Source organism: Manis javanica, chromosome 6 (assembly GCF_040802235.1).
Source record: "Manis javanica isolate MJ-LG chromosome 6, MJ_LKY, whole genome shotgun sequence".
NCBI classification, from domain to species: domain Eukaryota; kingdom Metazoa; phylum Chordata; class Mammalia; order Pholidota; family Manidae; genus Manis; species Manis javanica.
In genome coordinates this window covers 88,880,418-88,902,783 of record NC_133161.1, presented here as the reverse complement: position 1 = coordinate 88,902,783, position 22,366 = coordinate 88,880,418, and the positions used below count along the sequence as shown (strand labels likewise).

General features: G+C 40.6%; 1 protein-coding gene across 5 annotated transcripts in view; it reads left to right on the top strand.

The window, feature by feature from the left end:
- The window catches only part of PUS7 (pseudouridine synthase 7), a 123,829-nt gene that overhangs the window by 11,346 nt on the left and 90,117 nt on the right, over positions 1–22,366 (top strand). For all 5 annotated transcript variants that reach the window (XR_012132373.1, XR_012132374.1, XM_073239002.1 and 2 more), the window contains 4 exons: positions 5,265–5,694; positions 6,557–6,641; positions 6,763–6,864; positions 19,011–19,155. Coding sequence is in view for 3 of the 5 variants with exons in the window: in XM_073239002.1 (XP_073095103.1) it covers positions 5,265–5,694; positions 6,557–6,641; positions 6,763–6,864; positions 19,011–19,155 (762 nt within the window). In the remaining 2 variants the exon portion in view is untranslated. The remainder of the gene's footprint in view (positions 1–5,264; positions 5,695–6,556; positions 6,642–6,762; positions 6,865–19,010; positions 19,156–22,366) is intronic.

Genomic DNA, 22,366 nt, shown 5'->3' with positions numbered 1-22,366 from the left:
GTACTGCAACTACTACATTTTTCTCCCTCTTAGTTGCGTGAAATATCTTTTTCCATCCCTTCACTTTTAGTCTTTCTATGTCTTCGGGTTTGAAGTGAGTCTCTTGTGGGAGCATATAGATGGGCCTTGTTTTTTTTGTCCACTCAGTGACTCTGTTTTTTGATTGGTGCATTCAGTCCATTTACATTTAGGGTGATTATCGATAAATATGTAGTTATTGCCATTGCAGGCTTTAGATTTGTGGTTACCAAAGGTTCAAGGGTGACTTCTTTACTATCTATCAGTCTAACTTAATTCACTTACTATGCTATTACAAACACAATCTAAAGGTCCTTTTTTTCCCCCTCCTTTTCCTTATCCCTCCATTCTTTATGTATTAGGTTCATATTCTGTACTCTTGTCTATCCCTTGACTTTGTGGGTAGCTGATTTAATTTTGCATTTGTTTAGTAATTAATTGGTCTACTTTCTTTACTGTGGTTTTATTTTCTCTGGTGACAGGTGTTTAGCCTTAGGAACACTTGCATCTATAGCAGTCCCTCCAAAATATACCATAGAGATGGTTTGTGGGGGGTAAATTCTCTCAGCTTTTGCTTATCTGGAAATTGTTTAATCCCTCCTTCAGATTTAAAGATAATGTTGCTGGGTAGAGTATTCTTGGTTTGAGGTCCTTCTGTTTCATTGCATTAAATGTATCATGCCATTCCCTTCTGACCTGTAATGTTTCTGTTGAGGAGTCTGTTGATACCCTTATGGGTTTTCCTTTGTATGCGATCTTTTCTCTCTCTCTGGCTGCAGTCAATACGCTGTCCTTAATCTGTTTTTTTTTTATATCATTCATCTACAATTACATGAAGAACATTATGTTTATACTAGGGTCCCCCCCTCACCAGGTCCCCCCCACAAACCCCATTTAGTCACTGTCCATCAGCATAGTAACATGTAGCATCACTACTTGTCTTCTCTGTGTTGCACAGCCCTCCCCATTCCCCCCCCCAACATTATACATGCTAATCGTAATACCCCTTTTCTTCTTCCCCACCCTTATCCCTCCCTTCCCTCCCATTCTCCCCAGTCCCTTTCCCTTTGGTAACTGTTATTCCATTCTTGGGTTCTGTGATTCTGCTGCTGTTTTGTTCATTCAGTTTTTCCTTTGTTCTTATACTCCACAGATGAGTGAAATCATTTGGTATTTCTCTTTCTCCGCTTGGCTTATTTCACTGAGCATAATACCCTCTAGCTCCATCCATGTTGTTGCAAATGGTAGGATTTGTTTTCTTCTTATGGCTGATTAATACTCCATTCTGTATATGTACCGCATCTTCTTTATCCATTCATCTACTGACGGACACTTAGGTTGCTTCCATTTCTTGGCTATTGTAAATAGTGCTATGATAAACAGAGAGGTGCATCTGTCTTTTTCAAACTGGGCTGCTGCATTCTTAGGGTAAATTTCTAAAACTGGAATTCCTGGGTCAAATGGTATGTCTATTTTGAGCATTTTGAAGAACTCCATGTTGCTTTCCACAATGGCTGAACTAATTTTAGATTCCCACCAGCAGTGTAGGAGGGTTCCCCTTTCTCCACAACCTCGCCAACATTTGTTGTTGTTTGTCTTTTGGATGGTAGCCATCCTTACTGGTGTGTGGTGATATCTCATTGTGGTTTTAATTTGCATTTCTTTGATAACTAGCAATGTGGAGTATCTTTTCATGTGTCTGTTGGCCATCTGGATTTCTTCTTTAGAGAACTGTCTGTCAGCTCCTCTGCCCATTTTTTAATTGAATTATTTGCTTTTTGTTTGTTGAGGTGCGTGAGCTCTTTATATATTTTGGTTGTCAAGCCTTTATCGGATCTGTCATTTACGAATATAGTCTCCCATACTGTAGGATACCTTTTTTGTTCTATTGATGGTGTCCTTTGCTGTACAGAAGCTTTTCAGCTTGATGTAGTTGCACTTGTTCATTTTTGCTTTTGTTTTCCTTGCCCGGGGAGATATGTTCATGAAGAATTTGCTCAAGTTTATGTCCAAGAGATTTCTGCCTATGATTTTTCTAAGAGTTTTATGCTTTCATGACTTAACATTCAAGTCTTTGATCCATTTCTAATTTACTTTTGTATATGGGGTTAGACAGTGATCTAGTTTCATTCTCTTACATGTAGCTGTCCAGTTTTGCCAGCACCATCTGTTGAAGAGACTGTCATTTCCCCATTGTATGTCCATGGCTCCTTTATAGTGTATTAATTGACCGTATATGTTTGGGTTAATGTCTGGAGTCTCTATTCTGCTCCACTGCTCTGAGGCTCTGTTCTTGTGCCAGTACCAAATTGTCTTGATTACTATCGCTTTGTAGTAGAGCTTGAAGTTGGGGAGTGCGATCCCCCCCACTTTATTCTTCCTTCTCAGGATTGCTTTGGCTATTTGGGGTCTTTGGTGTTTCCATATGGATTTTTGAACTATTTGTTCCAGTTATTTGAAGAATGTTGCTGGTAATTTGATAGGGATTGCATCAAATCTGTATATTGCTTTGGGCAGGATGGCCATTTTGACAATATTGATTCTTCCTAGCCAAGAGCATGGTATGAGTTTCCATTTGTTAGTGTCCTCTTTAATTTCTCTTAAGAGTGTCTTTAGTTTTGAAGGGATAGGTCTTTCCCTTCCTTTGTTAGGTTTATTCCTAGGTATTTTATTCTTTTTGATGTAATTGTGAATAGAATTGTTTTCTTGATTTCTCTTTCTATTAGTTCATTGTTAGTGTATAGGAAAGCCACAGATTTGTGTGTGTTAATTTTGTATCCTGCAATTTTGCTGTATTCTGATATCAGTTTTGGTAGTTTTGAAATGTAGTCTTTAGGGTTTTTTATGTACAATATCATGCCATCTGCAAATAGTGACAGTTTAACTTCTTCTTTACCAAACTGGATTCCTTTTTGGTTTTCCATTATAAATATATATGCACCCAACACAGGAGCACCAGCATATGTGAAACAAATACTAACAGAACTAAAGGAGTAAATAGAATGCAATGCATTCATTTTAGGAGACTTCAACACGCCACTCACTCCAAATGATAGATCCACCAGACAGAAAATAAGTAAGGACACAGAGGCACTGAACAACACACTAGAACAGATGGACCTAAGAGACATATACAGAACTCTACATCCAAAAGCAAGAGGATACACATTCTTCTCAAGTGCACATGGAACATTCTCCAGAATAGACCACATACTATGCCACAAAAAGTGCCTCAGTAAATTCAAAAAGATTGAAATTCTACCAACCTACTTTTCAGACCACAGAGATATAAAACTAGAAATAAATTGTACAAAGAAAACAAAAAGGCTCAAAACACATGGAGGCTTAACAACATGCTCCTAAATAATCAATGGATCAATGAACAAATTAAAATAGAGATCAAGGAATATATGGAAACAAATGACAACAACAACACAAAGCCCCAACTTCTGTGGGACGCAGCGAAAGCAGTCTTAAGAGGAAAGTATATAGCAATCCACGCATATTTAAAGAAGGCATTTCACTTGGCCCTCTTTCTGGTGTTTATGGGATTTTGGTTTGAACCAGGCTTCTTTGATGTTTCGTATTTGTAAGTGGCGTCCTCTGGTGCCCAGAAGCTCTACTCTCTCGATCTGCTCAGCCCCTGGAGCAGTGGCAGGGTTTGCTGGCGAGCAATGCTGTTGCCTGCTAGGAGGAAAGAGCTCTTACCTGCTTTCCAGCTGTAGTCCCTGCCTCCACTGTCAGGGCCCGTGGGCTCTGCGCGCAGGGAGGAACTTCTTGTAGCTGCCGTAAGCAGGGCTGCCCTGTGGCTGGCCTAGTTTAGTGGCAGGGGCAGCGGTCTGCAACCTGGGGCTGGCCTGGAGGAAGTTGCTGCAGGCTGTGTATTGCAGTAGGGGCCTTGTAGCTGGCATTGCCAACTGTAGATGAAGATGGAGCACCTGATGTTCCCAACCAGCTTGGTTGAATGCACCAGGACAATTTTGTTGACTGGTTCTTTTTCCTGAGCAAGCTCTGTTCAGTCCTTGACCCTTTAGCAGCCCTCTCACTGTTAGCAATCTCTCAGACTTCCCACCTTTCTTTTGTCCCTGAGCGGCTGGCCATGGGTACCTGTTTTCTACAAGTGGCTGCAATCTCAGTCTCTCCAAGTATTCTGCCTGTCTTAGCTTTCCAACCCCACTAATCTCCAGAGCACCGTGTAATGTAGGTTCATGCTCCCAGAGCAGATCTCCAGGGCTGGGTGTTCAGCAGTCCTAGGCCTCCACACCCTCCCCATTCTGTTTCTCTTCCTCCCATCGGTGACCTGAGGTGGGGGAAGGGCTTGGGTCCCTCCAGATAAGGGCTTTGGTATTTTACCCTTTTCCTGTGAGTTCTGCTGTTCCCCAGGTATAGGCTGTCTGCCACAGCCTTCTTTCCTGTTGCTCTTTCAGGATTAGTTGTGTTTGCTACATTTGCATATTATATGTGGTTTTGGGAGGAAGCTTCTGTGTCACTTCTCATGCCTCCATCTTTAAGCCAATAATCTGTGTTTTTTAAATTGTGGCAAAATACATATAACATGTAATATCATCTTAAGTATAGCATGAAGTACCTTCACATTGTTGTGCAACCAATATGCAGAACTCTTTCATCTTGCAAAACTGAAACTTTGTGTCTGTTAAATAATTCCCCTTTCCCCTTGTTATGAGTATGCTTTCATGTCAGTAAATGTATTCATACACCATTTTTATTTAATCAGCTTTTCAAAAGGATTTGCATGAAGCAAAAAATTCAGATGAGCTAACAATGATAATTAGTAAAAACAGCAAGTCTTCCTGATACCCCCGCCTCCTAAGCCCTTTCTTAGAAGTGACCATCTTTCCCTATTTCTATTCAGATTCTCTTTACCTATAGTTCAGTGTATGTACCGAAGGTCGGGGTTGTTCTTATTTCCTTATATAAAAGCATGAGCTGAGTATCCTTACAGTTAAAACTTTAAGCACTTTTCTAGCTATTTTGTTAAAATACTTCCCAGTAGTATTTCTGGGCCAGAGGGCATAGTTTTCAGGTTTTTGATGTGTACTGCCAAATTCTATGCATAAGCGTTAGCTGTGTTTCTGTGTTACCAAAGCTTTACACCATAGTCAGGAGAATTATTTAAACAAATGGTTTTTAGGACACTAGGACCAAAGTTACTGTGCCTCTGTTTGCTGAAACCCACTTCTTTTCAGAAGTGACTGTTACTTCTTACTCTTCTTCCTTCCTAAAAGGTTCTCTTATATGTTTTCTTGGAACCTTAAAAATGGAGATGACTGAAATGACTGGTGTGTCACTGAAACGTGGGTCCCTTGCTGTCGAAGATGATGGTGTGGCCCCAGCTGAGGAAGCAAAAAGACAGAAAGTCTCTGAATGCTGTGTGACCAAAGGGCCAGACAGGACAGAGAATGACTCTTCACCCCACAGCGTAAGCATGCCTGGGCCACCTTTAGCTCTAAGCGCCGGAGAGGGTATGAAGAATTCTGGTGCTCAGTTGCAAGAAGAGGAAGAGGAGGAGAAAGATGGCCTTTCAGAGGAGGGGGAGGAGGAGGAAGAAACTGAGAGTTTTGCAGACATGATGAAGCATGGCCTCACCGAACTTGATGTAGGCATCACCAAGTTTGTAAGCTCTCATCAAGGATTCTCAGGAATCTTAAAAGAAAGGTATGTTCAGTTTATGTATGAAAGTTATTTTAGTTACTGTAGTTCCTTTCTTTACAAAGAAATCAGCATTATGTTCTTCCTTTTGGCTTTCTATCCCAAGGACTGCTTATACTAATGGTCAAAAAGGAATAGGATGGAGAGCTGCCTAAATGAGTAAAGGAAACCATTTAAAGATAAAAATACTATCCTTGTGAGATGTCTTGTTAATATGTGAAAGGGTACTGTTCATTTCTTTAAAATAAATCATTTTAAATGGTTTCACGTTTTCTCTTGACTTGGTCTTAAAATCTAAAACTCTTTCACCTGAGTGTGCCATGTCTACAGGAGAAAGCTCTCTGGAGCCAGAAGAATCTAAGTGTGAATCCAGTTCAGTCACTTCATGGTTGTTTAACTCCTCTGAGCCTCAGTATCCTGGTCCAAAAAATGGTTGATGATTACCACTTGGGGGAATATTGGGAATTTTTAATAATGTGTGTAAAGTTTTTAGCATGAAGGTAAGCTTCAGGGTAGCTCATGGTAGATTTACTAGAATCTAATTTCATTAACCATTTACTGTATTTTATGATTCACCTTGGTATGGATTATCTATAAATCCACAGTATAACATTGATAAACTTTGATTTAAACATTCCCTGTAAGAATATGCTAGAAACTCAGAGGACTTTTCGTTAGATTCTGATACAAAGCCAAGGTATGGCTCAGAATTAACTAAGAAACCAGGAAAAATAACTACATATGACTTGGCACTGAAGTTATTCTTAATCCCTGTTTAGTACATTAGGTTTACTGTTGATAAACTCTCTCCTAAAATTAATAGGAAATACAGTGTTAATGTTCTAAAAGTGTGTTTTCTTTTCATCAGATACTCTGACTTCGTTGTTCATGAAATAGGAAAAGATGGACAAATCATCCATTTGGATGACTTGTCCGTCCCTGTGGATGAGGAGGTAAGAGCAGCTCTCCAGCAAAGTCACCCTCTATGTAATAATAGCACTTCCTAGAGATCATAGAAATACAGACTTGAATTCTGTGTGTGACTCACTAGGCATTCTTGTGATTATTTTAAAGGATCCTTCAGAAGATGTATTTACAGTTCTGACAGCTGAAGAAAAGCAGCGTTTAGAAGAGCTCCAACTTTTTAAAAATAAGGAAACCAGTGTTGCCATTGAGGTAAATCATGCAAAAATATATGAAAAGTTTTTCTAGTGTTCTGATTGCTTCTTTTGGGTGGGTGTTAATAAGTGTGTATTGGAAAAATTACAATAGCTAACAAAAGGATGAACTTGCTCTGTTTCATAATATACTGAACATGTTTTTATCAGTGACAGATAACCAGTATCCAGATAAATTGTGGCCAAAATAAAAGTTATGTTTTTGGTTCACAAAATTATATATGATCACAAATCAACAAAGAAATCTGTCATTTCAAACTGGCGAATGACCATTATATTGCAGAGGGTCTACTGCAAAAGGGCTGCCTGCCACAGCCTGACCAGCAGATATGTGGCCCTGATATGGAGGCCTCAGCTCCAGTGCCAACATCCTCTTGGTCTCACAGGGGGCTTTGGGAGGGAGAGGAATTGGGAAAAGGAGGGGAAGGTAGCATTTCTTTGCTCAATTCGAGTCTATTGCTCTTCAAGAAAGGGAGATCTAAGCTACAAAATAAAATAGTAAATAACCTTTTACAAAGCTTTTCATTATGAAAATTTTATTCTTGGTGCTGTCTAGTGGAATTATGTAAGCCATTTTTTCTTAATTTTAAATCTAAAAATTTAGAAGTAAAAAAGACAGTTGAATAAGAAGAAAACAAGTCCTACCATTTGCAGCAACATGGATGGAGCTAGAGGGTATTATGCTCAGTGAAATAAGCCACATGGAGAAAGACAAGTACCAAATTATTTCACTCATATGTGGAGTATAAGAACAAAGAAAAACTGAAGGAACAAAACAGCAGTAGAATCACAGAACCCAAGAATGGACTAACAGGTACCAAAGGGAAAGGAACTGGGGAGGATGGGTGGGAAGGGAGGGATAAGGGGGGGCGGGGAAGAAAGGGGCATTCTGATTAGCACGTATAATGTCGCGGGGGTGCACAGGGAGGGCTGTGCAACACAGAGAAGACAAGTAGTGACTCTACAGCATCTTACTACACTGATGGACAGTGACTGTAATGGGGTTTGTTGGGGGGACTTGGTGAAGGGGGAACCCTAGTAAACATAATGTTTCTCATGTAATTGTAGATTAATGATACCAAAAGAAAAAAAGACAGGTGAAGTTAATTGTAATAATATCTTTTCTTTACCCTAATACATTCAAAGTATTTCAATAGCAATCTGTTTTTAAATTGCTAATGAGATGTTTTACATTCTGTTCTACTTACTAAGTCTTCAGAATCCAGTATTATTTTACAGTGATAGTGCAGACAATTTGGACTAGTCACACGTGCCCAGCTGCCCTCTGTGGCTGGTGGCTGCCAGGTGGGACAGACAGCTTTAGGTGATAGCTACAGCAAAGTAGTGTGTTACAAGAGGCTGAGAATGTTGTAGCACAAGAATTTTAAGTTTATGCTAAATTCGTTTTGTACCTTATTTCAATGACCTGCAGGATTTTGGATTGTCTGAGATTCCCTTCTCTCCTGCCCAGTTAATGAGAGTTTACTGTAACTTTTCAGAATTCATTATCTGCCTCCAAACCTCATCTCTTCCCCCACCAAAGCTTCCCAAAAGAATGTCATCATACAATTTTAGAGATTTTCTATGGAAGCAACATAAGTGTGTATCAGTAGATGAATGGATAGAGAAGATGTGGTACATATACACAATGGAAAATTATTCAGTCATAGAAAGAAGAGAAATCCTGCCATTTACAACAACATGGATGGAGCTAGAGGGTATTATGCTCAGTGAAATAAGCCATGTGGAGAAAGACACAAGTACCAAATCATTTCACTCATTTGTGGAGTGTAACAGCAAAGTAAAACTAAAATAACAAAACAACAGCAGACTCAGAGACTCCAAGAAGGGACTAGTGGTTACCAAAGGGAAGGGGTTAGGAAGGGTGGGTGGGGAGGGAGGGAGAAGGGGATTAAGGGGCATTATAATTAGCTATCACAATATAGGTAGGTCATGGGGAAGACAGTACAGCATGGGGAAGACAAGTAATGCCTCTCTGTATAGCGTCTTACTATGTTGATAGGCAGTGACTGCAGTGGTGGGTGAGGACTTGATAATATGAGTAAATGTTGAAACCAGAATGTTATTGTGAAACCTTCATAAGATTGTATGTCAATGATACTATAATAAATAAAAAACTATTTTAGCGATCTTCAATTAACTGAATTTTCAACAATACCAAGGAGAAAACTAAGAATTGGTTTTATGAGGTTCAAAAATGTCCAAGTTCCCCTTGCTTGTGCACTGCAGTGGTATATATACCTCAGCCCTGTCATAGGCATTTTCCTACATGGATAGCAGGACTTACTGTAATCTTAAAAACTATAGTTAAGCTATCTACTCAAAGTTTTTGCCTTTAAGGGGCATAAACCATGGGTAAGTTTCCTGGTCTGTAAAATGAGGAGGGTGGATTTCCTGCGTTTTTTGAGATCTAAATACATATTCACTCATACATTCAATGATTCCAACTCAGCACTCTCAGTAAATTCCTGATGCAGACTCACTTTTTTATATGAAAATGTCACTTATGTATAACTATAATGTAGTTTGTTTTCTTTTGGTTTTTATTCTGCTAAAATGTTGTTAATACTAGTAGTTATAGTGTACCTCAGTGTTTTTCACCTTTCAGGAAGCAGTCCTTTCATGAATCATGAAATCAATTTAGTGGCCTTAACCAACATTTTTTAATGCAAAGGAATAGAACAGTACATTGAACATAGTAAGGACAAGTACTGTTTTATGAAGTTTATTTAGATGTTTTTTTTTTTTTTTTGAGAGGGCATCTCTCATATTTATTGATCAAATGGTTGTTAACAACAATAAAATTCTGTATGGGGGGTCAATGCTCAATGCACAATCATTAATCCATCTCAAGCCTAATTCTCGTCAGTCTCCAGTCTTCTGAAGCATAACGAACAAGTTCTAACATGGTGAATGAATTCTTACATAGTGAGTAAGTTCTTACATGGTGAACAGTACAAGGGCATTCATCACAGAAACTTTCGGTTTTGATCACGCATTATGAACTATAAACAATCAGGTCAAATATGAATATTCATTTGATTTTTATACTTGATTTATATGTTGATCCCACATTTCTCCCTTTATTATTATTATTATTTTTATTTTTAATAAAATGCTGAAGTGGTAGGTAGATGCAAGATAAAGGTAGAAAACATAGTTTATTACTGTAAGAGGGCAAATGTAGATGATCAGGTGTGTGCCTATGGACTAAGTATTAATCCAGGCTAGACAAGGGCAGCAAAACATCCATGGGTGCAGAAGATTTCTCTCAAAGCAGGGGGGGTGAGGTTCTGAGCCTCACCTCTGTTGATCCCCAAATTCTCACCTGATGGCCCCCCTGCGACTGTGCCTGTCTTAGGTTGTTCCTCCCTTGAGGAATCTTACCCGTCTCTGGCTAACCAGTCATCTTCCGGGGCCATACAGGGAAATGTAAAGTTGGTAAGTGAGAGAGAAGCCATATTGTTTGCAAAGGTTAGCTTTTTACTTCTTTGCAGATTTATGCCCTGTGGCTTCTATGCCCAGCACTTGTCTCGAGGTATCTTTACCACCTGGAGGAATTATGATACTCGGTAAATTCGATATGAGGCACGAATTCTATTTAAGGTTTGTAATTAGGAAGGAAGAAGAAAAGCTATAGATGTAGCATATGAAGGAAACTTGGGAGGATTGATTATTTCTTTGACATATCTTCTTGTATAGTACCTTAAGTATGTATAGGTTTTAAACTACTAACTAATTTGCACACACATATTAACATAATAGGAATACGGTGACATAAACAAAGCAAATCTATAATTACCAGCCATCTCCAGTGAAGCCAAAAAAACCATTTAGGCACCCTAGGCATTTGTGAAAATTTATCTATGATATGATGGATATTGTCCAACTGTACTTGAACCATCAGACAAATTAAAGCAGCCCATTTCTGGGATCTGTTCACATCCCATATGTTCTTTTAACCATAAATAGTCTATAGTCATGAGATTTTGGAGTGCTACAACTTGCACCCCTCCCAACTCCTGGTTGAGTTCCAACAGTACAGATCCAGTCAAATTCGTTGTCTCACTGTATGCACATGCCAGCCTAGACATCTCCCTCCTCCTTCTTATGGCAAGTCCAGGAGACGGTGGGCTGGATGCAGCCACAACCGCAGCATCGTCTGGATCCCTGTGGAGGCTTTTTGATGATCATCCCCTGGCACGAGTCCTCCAGAGAGTGCTGATGCCGGAAGCTCCTCCTCATATCGTATCTTAGTTCATTTTCTGGGTAGCCAAGCTAGGCCTTGATCTTCTGCATAGAAACAAACAGACCCTTTGCCCACACTTTGACATGTCCTCTATACCACTGTGTAGAACTCATTGGAGGTCAGCACACAGTAACTGCTTTTTTTTTTTTTTTTTAATTAAGAGAAAGGAACATTATCAGAAAAGAGTACCTCCATACCTGATCATCTGACACCCTTTAAGTGATCAACATTAAGGATATTTAAAGCCAGCGTTGATCTTTGATTGACCAATAGTTTTATCCTATCAAGGAGTAATCCCCCATTTCTTTCTTTCTTTTTTTTTTTTTTTTAATTTTTAATCTATACTTCATGAAGAATATGCTCTCCCCTATATCAGGTCCCCCCTAAAAACCACATTACGATTACTGTCCATCGGCTTAGCAAAATGTTGTAGAATCACTACTTGTCCTCTCTGTGTTGTACAGCCCACCCTACCCTTTGTCCCCCCCCAATGCATGCTAATCTTAATACCGCCCTTCTTCCACCCCCTTATCCCTCCCTGCCCACCCATCCTCCCCAGTTCCTTTCCCTTTGGTACCTGCTAGTCCATTTTTGGGTTCTGTAATTCCGCTGCTGTTTTGTTCCTTCAGTTTTTCCTTTGTTCTTATACTCAGATGAATGAAATAATTTGGTATTTCTCTTTCTCTGCTTGGCTTATTTCTCTGAGCATAATACTCTCCAGCTCCATCCATTTTGCTGCAAATGGTTGGATTTTTCCACTTCTTATGGCTGAGTAGTATTCCATTGTGTATATGTACCACATCTTCTTTATCCATTCATCTACTGATGGACATTTAGATTGCTTCCAATTTTTGGCTGTTGTAAATAGTGCTGTGATAAACATAGGGGTGCATCTGTCTTTCTCAAACTTGATTGCTGCTTTCTTAGGATAAATTCCTAGGAGTGGAATTCCTGGGTCAAATGGTAGGTCTGTTTTGAGCATTTTGATGCACCTCCATACTGCTTTCCACAATGGTTGAACTAATTTACATTCCCACTAGCAGTGCAGGAGGGTTCCTCTTTTTCCACAGCCTCGCCAACATTTGTTGTTGTTTGCCTTTTGGATGGCAGCCATCCTTACTGGTGTGAGGCGATACCTCATTGTAGTTTTAATTTGCATTTCTCTGATAATTAGCGATGTGGAGCATCTTTTCATGTTTCTGTTGGCCATCTGTATTTCGTTTTTAGAGAACTGTTCAGTTCCTCTGCCCATTTTTTAATTGGGTTATTTGTTTTTTGTTTGTTGAGGCGTGTGAGCTCTTTATATATTGTGGACGTCAAGCCTTTATCGGATCTGTCATTTTCAAATATATTCTCCCATACTGTAGGGTTCCTTTTTGTTCTATTGATGGTGTCTTTCACTGTACAGAAGCTTTTCAGCTTAATATAGTCCCACTTGTTCATTTTTGCTGTTGTTTTCCTTGCCCGGGGAGATATGTTCAAGAAGAGGTCACTCATGTTTATGTCTAAGAGGTTTTTGCCTATGTTTTTTTCCAAGAGTTTAATGGTTTCATGACTTAAATTCAGGTCTTTGATCCATTTTGAGTTTACCTTTGTATATGGGGTTAGACAATGGTCCAGTTTCATTCTCCTACATGTAGCTGTCCAGTTTTGCCAGCAGCATCTGTTGAAGAGACTGTCGTTTTGCCATTGTATGTCCATGGCTCCTTTGTCAAATATTAATTAACCATATATGTTTGGGTTAATTTCTGGAGTCTCTAATCTGTTCCACTGGTCTGTGGCTCTGTTCTTGTGCCAGTACCAGATTGTCTTGATTACTATGGCTTTGTAGTAGAGCTTGAAGTTGGGGAGTGAGATCCCCCCTACTTTATTCTTCTTTATCAGGATTGCTTTGGCTATTCGGGGTCTTTGGTGTTTCCATATGAATTTTTGAATTATTTGTTCCAATTCATTGAAGAATGTTGCTGGTAATTTGAGAGGGATTGCATCAAATCTGTATATTGCTTTGGGCAGTATGGCCATTTGGACAATATTAATTCTTCCTAGCCATGAGCATGGGATGAGTTTCCATTTATTAGTGTCCCCTTTAATTTCTCTTAAGAGTGACTTGTAGTTTTCAGAGTGTAAGTCTTTCACTTCATTGATTAGGTTTATTCCTAGGTATTTTATTCTTTTTGATGCAATTGTGAATGGAATTGTTTTCCTGATTTCTCTTTCTATTGGTTCATTGTTAGTGTATAGGAAAGCTACAGATTTCTGTGTCTTAATTTTGTATCTTGCAACTTTGCTGTATTCCGATATCAGTTCTAGTAGTTTTGGAGTGGAGTCTTGAGGGTTTTTTATGTACAGTATCATATCATCTGCAAATAGTGACAGTTTAACTTCTTCTTTACCAGTCTGGATTCCTTGTATTTCTTTGTTTTGTCTGATTGCCGTGGCTAGGACGTCTAGTACCATGTTAAATAGCAGTGGGGAGAGTGAGTGGGCATCCCTGTCTTGTTCCCGATCTCAGAGGAAATGCTTTCAGCTTCTCACTGTTCAGTATAATGCTGGCTGTGGGTTTATCATATATGGCCTTTATTATGTTGAGGTACTTGCCCTCTATTCCCATTTTGCTGAGAGTTTTTATCATGAATGGATGTTGAATTTTGTCAAATGCTTTTTCAGCATCTATGGAGATGATCATGTGGTTTTTGTCTTTCTTTTTGTTGATGTGGTGGATGATGTTGATGGATATTCGAATGTTGTACCATCCTTGCATCCCTGGAATGAATCCCACTTGGTCATGGTGTATGTTCCTTTTGATATACTGTTGAATTCTGTTAGCTAAGATTTTATTGAGTATTTTTGGATCTACATTCATCAGGGATATTGGTCTGTAATTTTCTTTTTTGGTGGGGTGTTTGCCTGGTTTTGGTATTAGGGTGATGTTGGCTTCATAGAATGAGTTTGGGAGTATTCCCTCCTCTTCTATTTTTTGGAACGCTTTAAGGAGAATGGGTATTATGTCTTCTCTGTGTGTCTGATAAAATTCCGAGGTAAATCCGTCCGGCCCCGGGGTTTTGTTCTTGGGTAGTTTTTTGATTACCGTTTCAATTTCTTTGCTCATAATTGGTTTGTTTAACTTTTGTGTTTCTTCCTTGGTCAGCCTTGGGAGGTTGTATTTCTCTAAGAAGTTGTCCATTTCTTCTAGGTTTTCCAGCTTGTTGGCAAATAGGTTTTCATAGTAGCCTTGAATAATTCTTTGTATTTCTGTGGGGTCTGTCGTTATTTTTCCATTCTCATTTCTGATTATGTTGATTTGTGTTGATTCTCTTTTTCTCTTAATAAGTTTGGCTAGAGCCTTATCTATTTTGTTTATTTTCTCAAAGAACCAGCTCTTGGTTTTGTTGATTTTTGCTATTGTTTTATTCTTCTCAATTTTGTTTATCTCCTCTCTGATCTTTATTATGTCCCTCCTTCTGCTGACTTTAGGCCTCATTTGTTCTTCTTTTTCCAGTTTCGATAATTGTGATGTTAGACTGTTCATTTGGGATTGTTCTTCCTTCTTCAAGTGTGCCTGGATTGCTATATACTTTCCTCTTAAGACTGCTTTTGCTGCGTCCCACAGAAGTTGGGGCCTTGTGTTGTTGTTGTCATTTGTTTCTATATATTCCTTGATCTCCATTTGGATTTGTTCATTGATCCATTGATTATTTAGTAGCATGTTGTTAAGCCTCCATGTGTTTGTGAGCCTTTTTGTTTTCTTTGTACAATTTATTTCTAGTTTTATACCTTTGTGGTCTGAAAAATTGGTTGGTAGAATTTCAATATTTTGGAATTTACTGAGGCTCTTTTTGTGAGCTAGTATGTGGTCTATTCTTGAGAATGTTCCATGCGCACTTGAGAAGAATGTATATCCTGTTGCTTTTGGATGTAGAGTTCCGTAGATGTCTATTAGGTCCATCTGTTCTAGTGTGTTGTTCAGTGCCTGTGTGTCCTTACTTATTTTCTGCCTGGTGGATCTATCCTTTGGGGTGAGTGGTGTGTTGAAGTCTCCTACAATGAATGCATTGCAGTCTATTTCCCTCTTTAGTTCTGTTAGTATTTGTTTCACATATGCTGGTGCTCCTGTATTGGGTGCATATATATTTAGAATGGTTATATCCTCTTGTTGGACGGAGCCCTTTATCATTATGTAGTGTCCTTCTTTATCTCTTGTTACTTTCTTTGTTTTGAAGTCTATTTTGTCTGATATTAGTACCGCAACCCCTGCTTTCTTCTGACTGTTGTTTGCCTGCAATATGTTTTTCCATCCCTTGACTTTTAGTCTGTGTTAGTCTTTGGGTTTAAGGTGAGTTTCTTGTAAGCAGCATATAGATGGGTCTTGCTTTTTTGTCCATTCTATTACTCTGTGTCTTTTGATTGGGGCATTAAGTTCATTTACATTTAGGGTGACTATTGAGAGATATGTACTTAGTGCCATTGGAGGCTTTAGATTCGTGGTTACCAAAGGTTCAAGGGTAGGTGCTTTAGTATCTTACTGCCTACCTTAGCTCATTTATTGAGCTGTTATATACACTGTCTGGAGATTCTTTTCTTCTCTCCCTTCTTATTCCTCCTCCTCCATTCTTCATATGTTGTGTGTTTTGTTCTGTGCTTTTTTTAGGAGTGCTCCCATCTAGAGCAGTCCCTGTAAGATGCCCTTTCGAGGTGGTTTGTAGGAATCAAATTCCCTCAGCTTTTGCTTATCTCGGCATTGTTTAATCCCGCCATCATGTTTAAATGATAGTCGTGCTGGATACAGTATCCTTGGTTCAATGCCCTTCTGTTTCATTGCATTTAATATATCATGCCATTCTCTTCTGGCCTGTAGGGTTTCTGTCGAGAAGTCTGATGTTAGCCTGATGGGTTTTCCTTTATAGGTGACCTTTTTTGTCTAGCTGCCTTTAAAACTCTTTCTTGTCCTTGATCCTTGTCATTTTAATTATTATGTGTCTTGGTGTTGTCCTCCTTGGATCCTTTCTGTTGGGGGTTCTGTGTAATTCCGTAGTCTGTTCAATTATTTCCTCTCCCAGTTTGGGGAATTTTTCAGCAATTATTTCAAAGACACTTTCTATCCCTTTTGCTCTTTCTTCTTCTTCTGGTACCCCTATATTACGAATATTATTCCTTTTGGATTGGTCACATAGTTCTCTTAGTGTTGTTTCATTCCTGGAGGTCCTTTTATCTCTCTCTATGTCAGCTTCTATACGTTCCTGTTCTCTGGTTTCTATTCCTTCAATGGCCTCTTGCATCTTATCCATTCTGCTTATAAATCCTTCCAGGGTTTGCTTCACTTCTGTCGTCTCCTTCCTGACATCTGTGATCTCCCTCCGGACTTCATCCCATTGCTCTTGTATTTTTGTCTGCATCTCATCGCATTGCTCTTGCATTTTTCTCTGCATCTCTTTCAGCATGTTCATGATTTTTATTTTGAATTCTTTTTCAGGAGGAGTGGTTTGGTCTGTCTTCTTCTCAGGTGTTGTCTTTGTGATCTTTGTCTGCCTGTAGTTTTGCCTTTTCATGGTGATAGAGGTAGTTTGCAGAGCTGGTACGAGTGACCGTTGGAAGAGCTTCCCTTCTTGTTGGTTTGTGGCCTCCCTCTCCTGGGAGAATAGCGACCTCTAGTGGCTTATTTTTGTCAAGTGTGCGCAGACATGGCTTCTGCTACCTGCCCGTTTGCTATGGAGTTTATCTCCGTTGTTGCTGTGGGCGTGCCCTGGCTGGGACTTCTCCTCCAAAATGGCGGAGCCCCGTTGGAGGGGCAGCGGCCAGGAGGCTATGTATCTCCGTAAGGGGCCTCTGTTGCCCAGGGTGTTAGAGTGCCCAGAGATTCTCAGATTCCCTGCCTCTGGTCAAAGTGTCCTGTCTTGCCCCTTTAGGACTTCCAAAAAGCACTCTCCAAACCAAAACAACAACAGCAACATCGAAAGAGGAAAAAAAAAAAGAAAAAGAAAAAAACGCACGATTTTCTTTGTCCTCAGGCGCCGGTCCCAGGCACCCGCTCACTTGTCCTGCTGCCCTGCCTCCCTAGCACCGGTGGCCCTGTCCCTTCAAGGCTTCCGAAAAGCACCCGCAGAAAAAAAAAAATTAAGGGAAAAACGCGTGTTATTGTTTGTCCTCAGGCACCGGTTCCAGGCACCCGCCCACTGGTCCTGCCGCCCTGCCTCCCTAGCACTGGGGTCCCCGTCCCTCCAAGGCCTCCAAAAAACACTTGCCCAAAAAAAAAAGAGAGAAACGCGCCACCCTCTTCGTCCCCAGGCGCCGGTCCCACGCACCCGCTCACTGGCCCTCCCGCCCTGCCTCCCTGGCACTGGAGTCCCTGTCCCCCTAAGGGCTCCAAAAAGCACTCGCCAAAAAGAAGAAAAAAGGGAAAAGCACACGATTTTCTTTGTCTTCAGGCGCCGGTCCCAGGCACCCGCCCACCGGTCTTGCTGCCCTGCCTCCCTGTTATTGGGGTCCCCGTCCCTCCAAGGTTTCCAGAAAGCACTTGCCGAAGAAAAGGGAGAAACGCGCTATTTTCTTTGTCCTCAGGCACTGGCCCCAGGACGCCGCCCACCGGTCCTGCCGCCCTGCCTCCGTAGTATTGGGAAAAACATGCGATTTTCTTTTTCCCCAGGCGCCGGTCTCAGGTACCCACTCACCAGTCTTGCTGCCCTTTTTCGCTGGTATTGGGGTCCCTGTCCCTTTAAGGCTTCCAAAAAGCACTCGCCAAAAAGAAAAAAAAGGGAAAAACGTGCGATTTTCTCCATCCTCAGATGCCGGTCTCAGGCACCCGCCCACCAGTCCTGCTGCCCTGCCTCCCTAGCACCGGGGTCCCTATCCCTTTAAGGCTTCCAAAAAGCACTCGCCAAAAAAAAAAAAAACCGCTCTGGTTTCTTTCCACCCGCCGGGAGCCGAGGGGAGTGGTGTTCGGGTCCCGCCAGGCCGGGGCTTGTATCTTACCCCCTTCGCAAGGCGCTGGGATCTTGCATGTGTGGATGTGGTCTGGATGTTGTCCTGTGTCCTCTGGTCTCTATTTTAGGAAGAGTTTTCTTTGTTATATTTTCATAGATCTATGTGTTTTTGGGAGGAGATTTCCACTGCTCTACTCATGCCACCATCTTGGCTCCGCCTCCCCGTTTTTTAGATTTTTAATAAGGCATATGTGCATAAATATTTCTGTCTGTTGAGTCTAGATGTGAAATGTATTTCTCAGTGTGAGACACATTCAAAAATTGAAAAACTGTCCTGTAATCAGTATGTTTATGTTTTCTTGATGTTGCTTTTCCCTTATTGTGGTCAAGTGTGCTAGAACACCATTACAAAATAATTCAGTATAGAATAGGATTCATTATGAGGCAGTTATGGATTGGACCATTTGAGTGAGTCAAGTTCCTTACATTCCAAAAGGCCAAGCTTGCCTACATTTTCATGTGAGCCCTGGGCTGTTTGTCCTGCTCAGTCCCTGAGAAGGAAGGAGCCTTGGGTGGGTGGCTCTTGAGTCAGACAGCCTAGATTCTAGACTGGCTCTGTCACCCTCCAGCTATGTAACTTTAGCTACAGACCTTAACTTCTCTCTGCCTGAGTTTCCTCATCTCTTAAGATGTACCAGTGGCATGCTTGGGAGATGGTCGGGATTGAATCAGGCAGTTACTGAAGTGCTTGGTACCAGTGCCTGGCAGGTGGACATGCTCAGTAGCCTTATGCTTTGCAACATTGTGAAGCTCTAAAATATTTCTGAAATTGTATCTGTGTACTTCTGTTACTTTGCATAGTTAATAAGATGAGTAGTGTTTTTACTAATGCATTACTATTATTTCCCCATTTAGTGTTTGTTAGTTTAGTAGTATCATTATCTATGTTTTCCATAGGTTGTTGAGGACACCAAAGAGAAAAGAACCATCATACATCAAGCAGTTAAATCTCTGTTTCCCGGATTAGAGACAAAAACAGAGGATAGAGAGGGGAAGAAATATATTGTAGCCTACCATGCAGCTGGAAAGAAGGCCCTGGCAAGTAAGTGTGGGAGTGAGTGGCATTTCTTCTGTGGGGTGGTCACAAGAGACAGAGCTCCTTGCCCGTTCATGTTCAAGGGCTAACTTGCTGTTGTGTAAAGGAGGATACTGATCTTGTCACTCCTTCAGAGAAGGTAAGTAGTATCATTTCAGATGCCAGAGCAGTCCTGTCTCGTAGGGGGCATTCAGTCTTTTATGTGAGCAGATTTATGGTGGTGCTTGAGAGGAGTCCTAGGAATGTGATATGTTCCCTGAAGAGCAGAGTAGGCTGACGGCAATTCAAGAAGAAAATGGAAGGATATTGCTCATTCTGTGTTCTTAATGGAGGAAAGAAAGCTTTCAGAGGAACAAAAAATGCTTGTCAGCTAACCCAGTGGCATATTTTCTATAAAGTCCTGATGTTGAAAGAGCTGTTGCTTTCCAGCTGCATCTTCACTCACACATAAAGACCGTGGCGTATATAGAAAAATGCTGTGCTTCACCAAAGCTCTCTTTCACTGTATATCATTTATTTGGAATGGGTGTGTTATCAGTAAATCCTTTTGATATTTATGTTCTTAATATGTTTTCTACAGCCATGAAAATTTCTATTTGCATATAACCTTAAGAAAAAGAAGATCAGTTTTATTCCTTTGTCAGATCAGCAGATAAAATTGTAATGAAAATTATGGTCAGAAAAAGTTATTTCCTTACCAGTGACAGCCTCTGTTATAGAAGAGTTATTTCTATATGTATTTGTAAGAGGAAAACTCCAAGACTCTATGTAACAGAAGACTTCAGCCCATTAAGTGCTTTGTCAGTATTCTTGCTGTGAATGGATGAAGCCTTCAACTACGGTTCTAGTGAAATGAGAGGGTATAAGAAAAATGGGAGTGGAATTAAGGTTTAGCCATGGTGAGAAAATAAAGTGGTCAAGTCTGGATGGTAGCATGGAAATGAGAAACCTTGAACGATTTGGGAAAGAGAAGGTAGAGACTGGAGGTCACTTCTCAGTGGACAGCAAAAACAAAAGTAAGATAATATGTTCTGGAACTACTTGAGGACATTCTTTGTTAATCACTTCTCAATCCACAAACGATTTGCTTGGTTACTGAGTTTCTCTTGATATCTGAATCCCAGTATAAAATATTACCTTAATAGTCTTTCTTCAGCCAGAGCTATTTAAGAACATTAAGTGCAGTAGAAGAAAAATTGGAGGGTCTGTCACAGATTGCCTTGTAGCTAGTAACTATTCTAGATGTAGAGGAGAGAAGGTGACTTACTACATACCAACGATGCCTTGGTGCACTCAGGCTTGCTTCTGTCCAGGAACCCCAGTTGGGAAGGGTCACAGGGAGATGTTCCTTGTAGAGAGGCACCCGTGTTGGTTATCCAACTCTTGCAAAGGCAGGGTCTTGTTGTGCAGAGTGTGGTCATGAGGAAGCAGATTGGAAAAGGCAAACCTGTATTGTTTTTGACAGTTTCTTTGTGGAAAAGATTGTTATTTCTTGGAGGGTGCCAGGTTTTGTTCTCTGCAGGGAGGGGAGTCGGGGCATCTGCAAGCCCTTACAGCTTCCCCACCCTTTTCTCTGGAGTGAGCGGGGCCAGAGCTCTCAGGTTCTGGCTCTCCCATCTTCTCCAGACTTTTGTGTTCAAATTGGATGAACACTTGGGTAGAAATCTAAAACTCTTGAGGTGTGCTGGCATTTAGTCAGAGATGGACCAGAGGGCTGCCATCGGAGCTGTTCTCTCCCATCTCCTTGTGGACCCAGACAGGCTCCTCAGAGCCTGTGCTCATCTTTTACAGATCTAGCGCCCTACCTGCCACCTGAAAGTGGTTCAGAGTACACACCATTGGAAAAGCGGGGAAGAGTTGGTATGCAGAGACTGTTATTGTTTGTGACCCTGCAGACAGATCCCAGTACCAATAACAGCTTCTTCTCCTGGGCCACCTTGGCTACTGGATAGCATTTGAATAATTTGACTTTTAAAGCTTCATTATAAAGCTAAGTTTATAATGTATTTAGAGCTCCTTTACTACCAATCCCTGACATAAATTGTTGTTAGTGGGTCTACATTATCAGCAGATTTCTGAACTTGTTTTTCTCAAATAGAACCATGCATTCTCAAACATAGGCATAGTAGATTCTAAGTTCTGGTGTTAACAGGTATTTAAACTGAGAAAATATGTCATGTGTTAATCTAGTCTGATAGGGCACAGTGATTTATCAGAGCATATATAAGATATTTTCCTGAAAATACCATATTATTATTATAACACATTTCATCAGGTAAATGGATTTATGTTTTGAAAAAGTATACATTCCAAATGCCCCTAAGAACTTCTTCTTAAAGACTTGTTTAAAATAAAAAATTCTGTAATATGTTCATACTTTCTGAAGTGAATTCCAGGAGGGATACCTGGATCTGGGAATCAGTAAGATAAAAAGGGAACTCTGGGAGAGACTGGTGTTATGGAATCACCAGGAAGAGGGAATTCCAAGAACCAGAGCGGTAGCAGTGGAAAATAATATGCATAGGTACAGCAAGGTAAAAACTTTGAAATATGTCCATTTTAGCAACATCAAAATCATTGGTGTTTGGTGTCTTTGACAGAGCAGTTTTATGGAATAAGGTTGGAAACACAGTAGGTTGAGGTGGAGGGCAATAAACTCAGACTGCCTTTTCAGATAATCTGTAAGAGGGGAAAGGAAAGAAACATAGTTAAGGAGAGAGAGCCATAGGTTTGACTTTTAAAATGGAAGAGCCCTGAGCATTTCGATATTATGAAGGGAAGAGCCAGTGGAGAGGGGCAGTGGAACTCCCAGGAAGCACGGGATGGTGGATGGAGCAGGGCCCCCGAGGAAGCTCGGAGGCTGGTGTGCGGCGAATAAGAAGGAGAGAACGTTATACATGCGTCCCATCTTTCTCAAGCTACAAACATTTGTCCTTCCTTACTCATGGGTATCTCGGTGCTCAGCACATGGGTCTTCCCAAGCGAGGTGCCGTTTCTGTCCCACTAGGCTGGGGTTGCTGGCCCAGAGCATCAGAAGTTTGCTTCCTGTTTCCTCAGCCTGAGAATTCTTTTCATTTGCAGTTTAAATCCCACTATCTCAGACATGTCTGAAAATCATTTTAAATTCACCTAAATTGTAAAGCTACATATATGCTATTCTGCATTCTAAGGATTTGGAGTTTTATAAAGTCAAACAAATTGTCCAAAATAAATTGAG